General features: G+C 36.2%; 3 protein-coding genes across 4 annotated transcripts; 1 reads left to right on the top strand and 2 right to left on the bottom strand.

Moving 5' to 3' along the window:
- Positions 1-1382: 1382 nt before the first annotated feature.
- LOC122398844 (condensin complex subunit 3-like) lies at positions 1383-5682 on the bottom strand. The gene is made up of 9 exons (XM_043399079.1): positions 5575-5682; positions 4773-4935; positions 4509-4683; positions 3636-4432; positions 3010-3553; positions 2617-2922; positions 2184-2549; positions 1597-2109; positions 1383-1519 (listed from the first exon to the last, which is right to left on the bottom strand). Exons 3-9 carry the CDS (start codon positions 4614-4616, stop codon positions 1406-1408), a joined length of 2748 nt encoding a protein of 915 aa, XP_043255014.1. The 5' UTR covers positions 4617-4683; positions 4773-4935; positions 5575-5682; the 3' UTR covers positions 1383-1405.
- LOC122398843 (helicase SKI2W) lies at positions 5321-10647 on the top strand. 2 transcript variants are annotated; one of them, XM_043399077.1, is made up of 12 exons: positions 5321-5525; positions 6050-6163; positions 6258-6567; positions 6686-7337; positions 7393-7624; positions 7747-8000; positions 8077-8209; positions 8291-8569; positions 8642-9546; positions 9615-9973; positions 10055-10233; positions 10314-10647. In XM_043399077.1, exons 2-12 carry the CDS (start codon positions 6134-6136, stop codon positions 10641-10643), a joined length of 3663 nt encoding a protein of 1220 aa, XP_043255012.1. In that variant the 5' UTR covers positions 5321-5525; positions 6050-6133; the 3' UTR covers positions 10644-10647. The 2 variants fall into 2 exon arrangements, with proteins under 2 accessions (XP_043255012.1, XP_043255011.1); XM_043399076.1 differs by lacking the exon at positions 5321-5525 and adding an exon at positions 5680-5832.
- A 188-nt stretch (positions 10648-10835) lies between these two features.
- Positions 10836-12490, bottom strand: LOC122398845 (protein SEC13 homolog). The gene is made up of 3 exons (XM_043399080.1): positions 12037-12490; positions 11556-11940; positions 10836-11277 (listed from the first exon to the last, which is right to left on the bottom strand). Exons 1-3 carry the CDS (start codon positions 12276-12278, stop codon positions 10969-10971), a joined length of 936 nt encoding a protein of 311 aa, XP_043255015.1. The 5' UTR covers positions 12279-12490; the 3' UTR covers positions 10836-10968.
- Positions 12491-14257: the final 1767 nt, after the last annotated feature.

The following is a 14257-nucleotide window of genomic DNA, read 5'->3' as shown; positions in this document are numbered from 1 at the left end:
GATTACAAAATTAGAATCATGCTTGCAAGGAATGAAGAAATGAACCGATAAAAATGTATAAATATTAATATGCATGTTAATTTTTGTTATAATTGTTTGAACGTTACCAATATACCCTCCAAAATATGTCGACTCGTCTGCCATCTGTTATGGTGTACTTTACGCGCCAATGAAACTTCCCATGGCGTCGAATTTCAATCAGAGACTGCAACAGAAATAAAATACAAATTAAATCATAATTAAACAATGATTGATTATAACGAGGAAATAGCAAAAGGTTAGAAATACATACTTTGTTGGTCGCGAAATGTCTTGATAGGTTTCAACAAGTCTTCTTAATTTCGAATTCCAATAGGAGACTGTAACAGAAATGAAATAACGATGCATTAAAATACACGAACGATTATTATATTAAGCAATGGTTAAATCGAAACCGTATTGCAAGAGATAGTAATTGAAACGCGAGTAGTAATAGTGGGAAGATCAACAGGTTAGATATACGCACCTCGGTCGCGGAACGCCGATACGTCTTGCTATGTTTATTTACAAAGTACGAATGACGGTCGTCCGCTGTGCTCGGCAACGCTCGCGAATTAGGCGGCGGGGTGGGGAAGGCTCCGATGTCTCACGAAGCTTGTATTACGAACCCGAAGGATGCCGCGGATAGAAACCACGGATAGACTGATTTTTACCAAATTATTTACAACTTTGACTAGTCAAGGAATCGCGAATAATTCGTACTTTTCAATTGGTATGCATTTACATGCACTAGCTGCTGCCTATCACACTAATTCAGTGAGTTTTTTAACTGACTGCTATCCATGAGAAGAGGCCGCTAAAATCATCTCCGAATTTTTAGGTCGGTATGGCAGTCAGATTGGGCCATGAAAGTCCATAAGGTGAAAGGTGAAAGGATGGCGGTCAGTTGAGAAATTATTCACTGAATTAGTATTGATGGGCAGCAGCTATAGGGTGTGCATAAATACATGTGAGTTGACTATGGAAGGGATTAAAATTTATTTCTGAATCTGTTGGTAACGTTGGTAACGTGGAATTTCGAGACCCCATAAAAATTTTTTGGTAATAGACTATGATTTTGATTTTTCATTAATAGAAATATAAGGAATGTTTTACACATTTGCAACTTTATTAAATAAAAACATGCCTAGAAATTTTTTATAATAAATAACTTAGGAGTATAATGGACATCAGAGTAATGTTAATGTACCTCAAATTTGCGATTACAAATTCTATTATTTATTAAACAATGAGACTTTACCATATACAGGGTCTCCCGTAACTGGTGGTACAAGCGAGTAGGAGATGATTCACACTCTGTATATAAAATCGATAAATACTTTAACTTTTGTAAATATAAAACTCGGTATAAATTGTAAAATAATTTTCAATCATCAGTCTCAGTGTCTTCATCTTGTGACCCAGTGTCGACTGTAGGATTATCTAACTTTCGTTTGAAAATGTCAATGTATTTACAGAATTGTTTTCCGGAACTTTGTATCTAAAAAACACATAATAAGTTTATATACTTACAACTTATAAATAATAACAGACCGATCGTGATAAATAATAATTTACCATTTCCGAAATTGTAGTTATAGTTCGACGTAAATTTTCTTTCGACACATCATCGTTTATATCCAGATACAAGTTTTGCAGAGATTTAACGAGCACTTGTTGATCAATGCAGCTATGTAAATTTAATATTTCCGCCAACATGGTATATACAAGACTGTTGTGCGCATGGTAATCTTCCGTTAAAGGTTTACAAAGCCCATGCCTGGTCATGAGCAATATAAATTTGGACACGACGTAGGGATCGACTTCTTGCAAGGGACTGGTCTCTGGCGCGTTATACAAAATTTTTAATGTCGGCAAGTACGCCCCTTCCAACATTTCTTGCGCCTGGGGTACGCGTGTTAAAAAGTTATCGAAGAAAGTACTTAAACATTGTCGAAGATAGTAGTCCCTATCATTCACAGGATTGAAGCATAAAATTATTAATCTCGACAATAAACCGACACTATTGATTCGTTGATTAATTAACAACTTGCAGAAACCTTCGGTGGCGATCGTTCTTATTTCTTCATTCTGTGTTTTTATTAAAAAAAATACGCGTAATAATTTCTCAACTTAAACGAATATTTCGCGAAATATATGCTTACCGCGTTATCTAATAATTCCGTTAGAATTTTGATAAAATTGCAATTGTTCCCCTCTGTATCAGGCCTCTGTGTTGACAACAGACTCACTTCACGATCACTGTCGGTGTATAATTGTTTGCTGCTAGATTTTTTACTTTGCTCGGCGGTTCCTTCTTGACTTTCTACGATGCCAAAATAGTCGAGGCCGTACAACAATAAAAGATCAAAGATCCCCTTTAAAGCTATCACCCAAATTCCTGAATTTTCTTGTTCCAAAGAAAACTGTAGAAGCAATATTATAATATGTTTTTTTGCTATTTCTTTATCCAGTATGCAGCAGATACTGACTGTTTTTAGTGCCAATATGTGAACGTTGTCGTTTGAATGCTACAAATAAAAATTACATCGAACGAATCGGAAGAGCAAAATAAAAAATTAGAAAACAAGTACTTACATCTAAACTGACAAAACCTATTTTCATCAAATCCCTAAGAGTCGGTGTTAACGAAGTTACAGACTGTAATAGAGTACATATTATGCTTAGACATTTAATCATCGTTTCCGGATCATTCTTTTCCGTGACCTCTTGTTCGACGATCATCAAAGAAGGAGGAGGAACTTTTACCGAGAAGTTTTTTATTTCTTCGGTTAATGTACTTATTTCCTTCTGTAAACTGTCTGCCTTCAAAAACTCCTTGTCTTGTATAGCCTGATACTCTATTTCTTTCAATTCCAACAACTTTACCTTGAGCGATGCTATCTGAAAAATACTATTAATTAGGGGCATATATAGTCCAAATATTTAGCGTTAACGTGTTTTAATGTTACTTCTGGATTACATGCTTACTTGTACATTGATCTTTTCTTGTTGGTATTTGGAGAGTTGAGGAACCTGCTCAACTTGCGAAGGTTCCATCAAAGGCGCTCTAATATCGCTGATCACGTTACATAAAATATTTACTCTACTATTTACATCTGGTACAACATATTGTAAATGCGATACTATACATTCGATGATCTTTTCAGACCAGTGGTTACTTATCAATGTATTGCATATTAATTCGCTCAATTTCTTCCGTCCGAGCTCATCGGATAAATCATATGTTGTCACTATCTCGAATAATTGTAAAAGAATGAACTTTTGCATATTATTGACCCATGTCTCCGTTTCACCAGCAGACATTAGTTTTAGAAAATCGGAGATGTATGTGCAAAACATGGATAATTCGGGTATAATTTTTTCCAATTCTTCTGTATGATTTTCAGAATAAATATGTTTTACCAAACGTCTCCAGTATAATACATTCTCTGTAACTAACTTATCTAATGGAATTAACTTTGTTTCTTTATGTATTGGTAACTGTTCTACCAATATGTTTAATTCGGTCTTTCTAATAGAATAAAAATTAAATATTTGTTACTCGAAAGAAATACTTAATTGTATGCATAATAAAACATAGATTGAACACTTACTTAAATAAAGTGTCTAAAGCAAGAACAGATGCGTTCATATCAATTTCAGCATCAAGAGCTTTCACTAAAGCTATGAAATCTTCGTTAAAATGCCTTAACCATGTTGGTAATAGAACATTTTCTACACACTTTCTAACTTTTTCAGATCTATCTAGCAGACCATCGTTTAATAATTGATGTCTTTGTATAATAGTTAAAGATCTAACTGTAACTTTACTAATAAATTCGTACGCCGCTTTACGTACTCTTTCATTCAGATCTCTTGTACGCGATAATGCTACCTGCAATGTTTTTTGATTCTTTCCCATGCACATCAATGCCGCTTTGCGAACTTCTGCCTTTGGATCCCTGGAAGCATGATACATGCACATTTCTATAATTGGGCACTGACCGTCCATGGGATCCTGAAGTCTGTATAAAGCGAAAATTGTCTGAACTCTGACTTTCGGTGATTTATCCAACAAGCGATCCATCATAGAAACGGTAATCTTGTCGCAAAGATTATCATCTAAAAAAGCCTGATCACCCATAGAATTTAGCAATATGTGTAAAAAGTTACAAATGCGAAATCGTACAACTTGATCTTTTGCACAAAGATGACTCAACAGAAAGTCAAATAATTGACTAAAGAAAGGACACAGTGATTCCTCTGACTCTTCATTCGTGACATTAAGTAAACTGACAGCAAACTTGGCAACAAATTGAAGAGTATGTTCAACTCGCGGATGGTGCTGTGCGATTGTAAGTGGAAGTTTAAAGCACAATACGAAAGATGCCCAAAATTCTGGCAATTCATACTGAAATGAGAAAAGAATTATATTAAAATTACATTCCATGAAGAATTAGATCGTAGCAATAAGAATTTGTTCGTACCTGCTGGTAGTACTTCATTAACTTTTTTATATTACTTTTATGACAAGTTTTAGAGAACTGAACAGCGTAGAATATTTGCCTCATAAGTGTATCTATATTTTGATTCATATCTGTTCCAAATTATGGCGCCAATGCTTCAAATAAACGAGTACTTAGTAACGTTGCGTACACAGTCCTGTAAATTCATGCGAGATTCTAACAGTTTCATTTTTCAAATATATTGTGAACAGTATGGTTAAACGTTTAACAAGAAATGTAACTAACAAGGAACGGTTATACGGAATCCCCTGCACTTTGTTCCAATGGCGTAGCATCTACGTTCTTTTCCCATTGGCGCCAATTATCTCTAAACTGTCTTGCTGTTACTACAGCAGTCCCAATTGGCAATACAAACATGATTATTATTCCAATAATTACGTTTATATCTCTGCAACAGAGATTGTTGTGTTTATGACATCATATTTTAATGAAACTAAACTTATTGAAGATTCAACAAGCGTAGTTCTTTATACTGTAAACTGTCTTTAATTTTGCGAGGAGATGGTACAAGTTTTGGCGGTTTCTATGGCTTGTGACGTCATTTCCAAGAAATTCAGCCAACTAAAATTGTCGGGATTCCAACGGAATTCTCGAACTTTGTTTCGGAAGAATATGATACTCAATGATTTATATGAAATAGTATTTTAGGGATACTTGTATGATGATTAAACGAATAAAACTATATTTAACGATAATAGAGTTCATTAAATAGTAAGATTAACATTATTACAAAGCAACTTTGGTCGTTAGAAAGATACAATTTTTGTGCTTGATCTAATGCTTATCAAGGGTCCAGTTACTCCAGTTTGTTCTATATCTTTTGGGAAATACTTGAAATACATGTTGGACTGTACTGACGTTACAGAAGTATCGTTCATGTAGTTGCAAATAAGATGACCACGAATGGAAGATTTAAATTTACGTATAACGACATTATACAAGAAAATTTAAGATCTTCATAACTATGCTACTTGAATGGTAAAACTCTCGAATGGATATTAGGCACATAGTTGATTTCAATACTAACCATGTACAATCTATTACAAACTACAAACTACGCACAGTACCGCATGAGAGGCGACAACAAATACCACATTAGCGCCACACTGTGACTAAATGTTTCCTTTAATAGTTTATTTAACCCTTTGCGAACGTTTGTCACATATATTTATCTGCACTAATCATCAATGTGGCTGATGAATTCATGTATAGGTCGCTGGTTTGCAAATTTTGTACACATAAATTTGTAATAAAAATGTTATTAACCTGTTAACATAACTTTTAGGTATTGTATAATGTACACACGTGCAGAATTTTTATTTTTTAAATCTTACGAATTTTAATAAGAAAATGTATCGTTTTTAATTGTTTCGTCCGCAAAGAATTAAACGAACGATATCATAGTTATCATTTAATTGAAATCAGGACAAGCATATATATTTTACATAGATAATACTTTCGGTGTTTATTAATATCTATTGTTTGTGTATATTTTGTTGTAGTGTTTTACACAATAAACGGAAGTATATTGATTAATTAGTACAAAAATTGTGTTGTTTGTGACATAAGTACAATATCTGAATAAAATGGATGTGGAGGATAATACGGATACAGAGGTATTTCTTTTTCAGTTACATATTTTTATACTATATTTGTTTAAATACTTTGAACAATATTAAAACATTTTTTTCAAACATTTTTGCTCTGCAGTTGCGGTTTATATCACCCTCTCTTTTGTCTGATAGTCAGACTGTACTGAGAGAATATATTATGTGCGTGGATAATCTTCCGATATACCATCTGGATAATGCCCAATGTTATTGGCCAAGGAAACCTGATATTTTGTCTCTTTTGGACTTTGATTTAGCATCGCCTAGCACTATGTTAAAATTTGAGCGTGATCCTGTTACCGGAGAACTTGGAGAAATGTGCGAAGTTCCTGTAACATCAGCCGGTGAAAATGCACGAAATTCAATGTCTATGACCCGTGCACCAGGGCCTGCTACAGATAATATAAGAGGTATTTGATATAAAGAATTATAAATCAACATTAGAGTGTGGGTGGCAGTGATTACAATCTCTGTACACTTGCATGCTTTAATAATATATAATAAATTAAAGATGAAAATTGTTCATAGGAAATGCCAGTAATATTCCATTCTGGCCGGGTGGCTTCGATGAACCTGAAATGGTACAAAATTTAACAATGGAAGATATCGACTTTGAAAATAATTTAAGAACCTTGGCGAAAGGATTCACAGCTGGAATAGAATTTAAAAGTGATAATTGCACTCCAAAAGAGGCAACAACACAGGAAGAACAGTTATTGGAATCAGAGAAAAATGAAATCGAAAAAATAGCAGAGAAAATTAATTTAATGGCGATCGTAAACGACGAGCGGAATGTGCTCGATATCTGGTCGTCAGGAAAAGACACTAAGAAAGAGAAAGAGACTACTAAACCTTCGGATATACAAGAATCATCGTTCGATGAAATTGTTCCGTTTTTAGATAAATCGGATATTCCTGTTTTGAAGATCTCAGATAAACCTGCAGAGAATGCAAAATCAGAGTGGGCGGAACAATTAGACGTGTCAATTCCAATAAATGATTTTGATAAACATATACCTGATCCAGCAATGTGTTTTCCTTACGAATTGGATACTTTCCAGAAACAAGCAATCCTTAAGTTAGAAGAGAACTGTAATGTATTTGTTGCCGCTCATACATCGGCTGGAAAAACGACAGTAGCGGAATACGCGATCGCGTTAAGTCAAAAACATATGACAAGGTACCAATTTGATAATTTTAATGATCGAGCTCGGTGTTAATTATATTTCTTTTAGGGTCATCTATACATCTCCTATAAAGGCACTTTCGAATCAAAAATATCGCGATTTCAAAAAAAAATTTGACAGTGTCGGATTGTTAACAGGGGACCTGCAAATTAACTCGAATGCTTCGTGTCTTATCATGACTACAGAAATTTTACAATCCATGTTATACTGTGCAGCAGACGTTTTAAGAGATTTAGAATTTGTTATTTTCGACGAGGTGCATTATATTAATAATGACGAAGTAGGTAAAGCTTCATGCTATATATTAGTTTATTTTTGTTATAACATAACTGATATGGATCGCGACTCGTGGCCGCGCGGATTTTTCCCCCCGCATTTATGTTATTATTCTGTGTGCTTCAGCGTGGTCATGTTTGGGAAGAAAGTGTCATTCTTTTACCAAAAACAGTTAACATAGTAATGTTGTCTGCGACTGTACCGAATCCACTAGTATTTGCAGACTGGGTCGGTCGTACTAAGAAAAAAAAAATGTTTGTGATAAGTACTTTGAAACGACCAGTACCGCTACAACATTATTTATATACTGGAACAAATGGTAAAACTAGACACGATAGATTTTTAGTGTTAAACGAAAAGGGTGAATTTTTGCTTCATGGGTAACGATCGTTAACTTCTATTTTTTAATTACACGTATATACGTATTCTATGTGTGACACACGGTCATTAATTCAGGTACGAGATGGCAACGGCTGCGAAAAATACAAGTAAAAATAAGTCTAAACATACTACAAATTTGAAGAATGTTATGTTGCCAAAACAAGAGCAGGCGTTGTGGTATGCTTTCATCAGTCACCTCAAGAGCAATGTACGATCAAAGTATACGTATTTAATAATTAATAGTTATTTATTCATACAAGTGATTCAAATTTTGTTTTTTTTTTTTCAGAATATGTTACCTGTCGTTGTGTTTATGTTATCACGAAAGCGTTGCGACATGATATCAGTTTTATTAAGAAATGTCAATCTCACTACCGAAACTGAAAAACATACCATCAGAGTCTTTTTCCAAAATAATATTAAGCATTTGAAAGGCACGGATAGACAGTTGCCACAAGTTCTCATGATACAAGAATTGTTGCAAAATGGTGTTGGCATACATCACAGTGGTATATTACCTATTTTAAAGGAGATAATAGAAATGCTTTTTCAAAGTGGAATTGTAAAGGTCAGTTATCCAAATACTGTATTATGTTTTATGTCTAGATATTTATTAAACACATTGTATTTTATCTTGCAGTTGCTGTTTGCGACAGAAACATTTTCAATGGGTATGAACATGCCAGCACGTACCGTAATTTTCGACTCCATTAGAAAATACGATGGTAACAATTTTCGGATACTTTATCCTACCGAATACATACAAATGGCTGGTCGTGCTGGTCGTAGAGGCCACGACACGGCAGGAATGGTTGTAATTATGTGTCGTACATCGTTACCACATCTGAACGAACTGATAACTATGATGTGTGGTCAAGCTCAAAACCTAGAATCTAAATTTAAAGTAACATACTCCATGGTTTTAAATCTGAGACGAGTACACGAATCGGTATCTGTCGAGGCAATGATGCGCAGATCCTTTAAAGAATCGTCGTTCGCTTCGAAACAAAATGTTTACAAAGTCGAATTACAAAAAGTGGAAGACGAACTATCAAAGTTACCGCCCTTAACTGATCTACAAAAATACCTGTGTGATTTTTATAAGAATGCCGTCGACTACTTGGAGTATCTAAAATATTTAAAACCGCTTTTATACGAGACACAGAAGAAGATAGTACAAGATTTAACACCTGGCAGAGTTTTGATTATATCTTATGCAAGCCACTACAATAAACTAGCTCTCGTATTGAGTACAGTTCAAAGTAAAAGCGGTAGACAATACAGGGTATTAGTTCTTAAGAATTCCGAACCATCGAAACCTGCCGAGGAAAATCCATCGAAAGCGGTTAAGTTCAAGAAGTCCGAAAAATGGCACGACATGATCGCTTTAACAAAAAAAGAGTTGTTCGTACCATCTGGAGTTCCAGTCGACGAAGTGTTAATTATATCTGCGTGGCATATATTAGAAATAACAAATTGCAAAATTAATGTAGATTGCGCTTTAGTCCTCTCAAGTTGGGGAAAAAAGCAAATACCAAAATATAGGTAAAACTGGTTTTTTTTTTACAAAATAAAATTTATGCGATAGAGAGTTAATTTAAGACTATTTTTAGGGACACGCCTTGTGATCAATCTTATCAATTCGCTATACAACAATTAATGATATTGTCGTTGAGTGCTGCTCAATATGCTCCCGTTTTACAACCTTATACGGAAATGAAATCGAACTATAATTTTAAAACGAAAATAAATCGGTTGCTTCGTTTAAAAAAAGAAGTTTACGATATGAAATACACAGAAATTTCAAATTTTGAAGAACAATTTGAAATCGTATTCGAACGAAGCGAATTAGAAAGCAAGAAGATAAAGCTTCAGCTTCAACTTAGCGACGAAAAGTTGAGTCTTTATCCCGACTATACAAGCGCTGTTGCTCTTCTTAAAGATTTGGGATACATAGATAACGATGAAAGAGGTTGGTATCGAGTAACATGTTTTATAAAGATGATCAGTGTTGGTGAACTATTAATATGTAATATGTTCAAATATTTTTCAGTTGCATTGAAAGGACGAGTCGCGCTTCAGATGGGTAGTAACGAATTGCTAATTACAGAACTTATTCTTAAAAATGTATTAACAATACTTCAGCCGGCTGAAATAGCAGCATTGTTGTCTACTTTAGTGTTTCAACAACGAACGAACGTTGAACCACATCTTACTCCAGAATTGAAGAGGGTATAATTTTTCGACATAATTTCACAAATTATTTTGTAGAAAATACCGTTTGTAACATTTGTATTTTCTCATTGATCCAGGGATACGAAGCAATACAAAAGATATATTCCGAATTAGAATCTTTAGAACAGCATTATCAATTAGCAACGCTGCAACCGTTGAATATCGGTTTGGTTGAAGTGGTGTACGATTGGGCGCAAGCAAAATCGTTCGCCGAGATTATGGAGAAAACGGATGTACAAGAAGGAATCATAGTACGATGTATTCAACAATTAAGCGAAACGTTAAAGGACGTTAAAATTGCAGCTGTAACTATTGGTGATCCTGTTTTAAAGGAAAAGATGGAAGAAGCTTCAACTGCTATTAAGAGGGATATCGTTTTTACCCCGTCTTTGTATACACAAGATTGATTGTAGAACGAATCCTATGTACAATAATTTATTTTTGTGTAAATTTTCCAGATACTTTCAATTTCGATCATGGAGAAATTGGTATATTTTTATAGTTTATACATCGCTTACGAAGCATACGTTCTTTAAGAAAAATTGCGACGATTTTTTTTTACTATAAATACTAAATATTGAAATTAATTTTATCTTGTAAATTATAATTCTTTATGTGTAGATATATGGTAAGAGTACAAACATATAGCATAAAATTGTAATTAATACAGAACGATTGTTTTAATTTACAGTGTTTATTAGTACAAAACATCCTAGGCTCTATTTTCCGATATTATAGCGCACGTTGATCAGTGTTATTAAGACTTCCTTGACCCTTGTTCGTCTCAGAAATGCAAGTCCACTGTCCTTCGGTATTTTCGCGCCAAAGGGATACCTTATTATCTCCCCCGCTAACTGCTAAAATACCTCCGGTCAATGACCAACTCACGTTCCAAATGACATCATCAAAGATATTAAGAATAGTTGGCGTCCAACTGGAATAATCATTCGAGGTCCATACAATTACACGATGATCTTGCGAACAAGAAGCCAGTGCAGCTTTAGACGGTCCAACGGCTGGTGCCCATGCTACGCCTCGTACCTACGTTTGATTATTTATATAGGCAAAGAATTCTTTTGCCACATACAGTAATTCCCGCATTAGCGTTCGCATTTTTGCCTACTTTAGCATCCATTGTTATCCCCCCCACCCACCCCCTACACACCATTTTTCGAAGTCGAGTGTAACTTGGATCTCACTACCATAGAATTCACTTCCCCGCGTAAGCGTCCGCGGCCGGTCCCGAGCTTGGACGCTTAAGCGGGTACTACTGTACGTATAATCGGTTTGTAAACCTGAACATCAAAACGAAAACTCACCCAATCACTGTGTGCTTCAAGTTTATCTTCTTCAATCCATCTGTCACCCTCGTCTTTCCAAATTTTAACTAAAGTATCACAACCTCCTGTTGCCAATCTTTTTACAGCGCTGTTTCTCTGTGTTCCACTAGCATCAAAGCTGGGCTCGATAGCCGGACACCAACTTACGGCATTGCATCCAATGGTATGAGCATTTGCAATTTTTTGCGTGTCCCATGTATCTCCATTGTTGGTGAGAATAGACAACGAACCATCGGAACTACCGCAAGCAAGGATCAAGCCAAATTCGTGTGGCGCCCATGCTACCGAGTTAACGGATGAATCGTGACCGGTATATTCATAAATTTTTGTCCACTCTCCTAGCTCCTTCCAAATAATTACTTTTCTATTATAAGAAATAACATCGAGTGGCTTTAAAATAAAATAAATTGGTTTCACTTGTTACAAATTGTTGTGCTGAACGAAAGAAACGTGAACATACCGATCGTAACTGCACGAAGCTAAGAGATTTCCAAATTTGGGATGAGCCCATGCAACCTGCCACACAGGTCCAACGTGTCCCTTCAAATCGGCTACCAAACTTTGCGATCCGTTCTTCAGATCGAAAATTTTTACCAAATTGTCACTGGAACAAGTTGCTAACCTCAAACCATAATAGTCCATTTCCGCATCGTGAATCATATCTTCATGACCGGTGTCAACGGTATTCAAGACAGACACCATTTTTACGACACTTTCTTAACAAATTTCTATAAATATGCTTCTAAAAGGCGATTAATCAAAGCCCGTGAAAAAGGTTACATTCTCCAGTGTCTGTCACATACGTGGAAGCATGTGCGCACTGCCGCCAATGCACAGTTATTCTGCGCAGATCGAGCGCAACTTTCTCTCACACTATGCCAGATCACACGTATCGCACATGCACTTTTTTTCGATTTTCCGAAGCTGCCCGAAGTAATTTTGGACCGTCTCGTGGGATTCTACAGAGAAAGACTCGCATTTGAATTTTCTTACAGGCCTCTGTTAATTTGGTATGTTGGTATGAATGTGTAACTACAGAAGACCTTACATCCAATGTATTTTTTCGGACCATTTTTCTGGGGCTCTAGAGCCCCATTATCATTTTCGTGTCATTCGCAACATCATCAACAGGTTACACAAATGAACACAAGAGGAAGTGAGACAGAAAATGAAATTGCAGACACATTCTTGGTCACACGTTATATTTTCGGTAAGGAATTTTTTACTCGAAAATGATTAGGATTTCGGGGGTATGTCTATTGACCAAAAATGATTGTAATCGACCCCCGCAACTGAAAATAATTTTCTCAAAATGATTTGAAATTTTTTTTTTTTGCCGAAAAATTTTCAGGTCTGCAACGATATCTTATGAATGTACAAGACAGATAGATTTAGTTTCATTTACTATTAATTTGTTCTGTTCTTTAGGAGGGAACCTTCGAAAGGTTTGGGAACCACTGTTATAGGAGTTGGACAAAGAAATCCGTCGAAAAAAGAAAGGAATACGATCGTTCCGCTTCCTTATGTTGATCTTTCGCGTTGCAATAACTTCCGTCTGGGTATATAACTGACATATGTTAGACAACAGAACGAATACGATAGCGGATGATGTTTCGTAAGAAAACTTTCGACACGTTATAACGATCAGGCTTGGTAAGGTGCATGCCATTTTTGGCGATAAAAGGATGTATCAACTAATTGAATATTATTCAATCGTTGCGTAAAATGAATTTAAAATAGCCTAGAGGAGAACGAATAATTCTAGGGCCCTGACAGTTCACCATTCGTCCCTGTTGCAGGTGTAGCGTGTATAATACATTCATGAACTTTTCTCGATTCGCTAGACGCTACGCGTAGGTACCGCTACCATACGCGGGGCTGCACAGTTATACGAATTCGTTACAGCGCTCGTTTTTCTGTTTTTTTTTTTTGTTTTTACGAGAACGGGACGAAACAACGTCGCAGATTGGGGTAAACAGAACAGTGATTGGTCGTTTCAGCAAAATGGTGGCCGCGTAAATACCGAGTTTTAAATTCTAATTTACCAAATTGCAAAAGAAAAATGAATGCAGCTCGCGCAACGAGTCAAATTCAAGCTTGTCTGAAACTACAATTACTACAATTACAATTTGCGCTTAACAGGTGGATCATGGAAGCGTATACGACAGAGCACTTGCATATTAGAATTCAAGGGACAAAGTTCTTTCTTTACAAAGTCGAAGAGCCGTGTTTAAATTATACGGTGTACGTTTATTTTGCAACGTGCTCGCGACGATGGGCGCCGCCGTAGCTACGGGATGGCGGATACGCGAATGTTACCGATTTAGAGACGTAGAAGGCAACGGAAGAGAAGAGAAGGAACCATCGGCGTTGTACTCTTGGAACATTCCTAGGCGGTGGCCCCCGAGGCGCTAAACGGAGTACCGTCATCGCGGAGGAAAGGCCCAGTGACCGACATTCCCCTTTCCATTCTTCCTGATACTCCTTCGCCCGGATCTCGACGCGATACTGACGCGCACGCGGCCAACGACCCGTACACCATCGAGGCATCGTAACCGGAACCTCTGGAACCTTCGCCCTGAATTTCCGTCCCAACGGCTCGCTCTCTCACGCGCTCGACCACGAACACGAACTTTTTCGAACGTTTCAGGCGGAACGTCCCCGCCATGAAACTGCGAGCA

The sequence above is a fragment of the Colletes gigas genome, unplaced genomic scaffold (genome assembly GCF_013123115.1).
Source record: "Colletes gigas isolate AHSC1104 unplaced genomic scaffold, ASM1312311v1 Colletes_gigas_Sc00012, whole genome shotgun sequence".
Taxonomy (NCBI): domain Eukaryota; kingdom Metazoa; phylum Arthropoda; class Insecta; order Hymenoptera; family Colletidae; genus Colletes; species Colletes gigas.
This window is presented reverse-complemented; position numbering and strand designations above follow the sequence as displayed.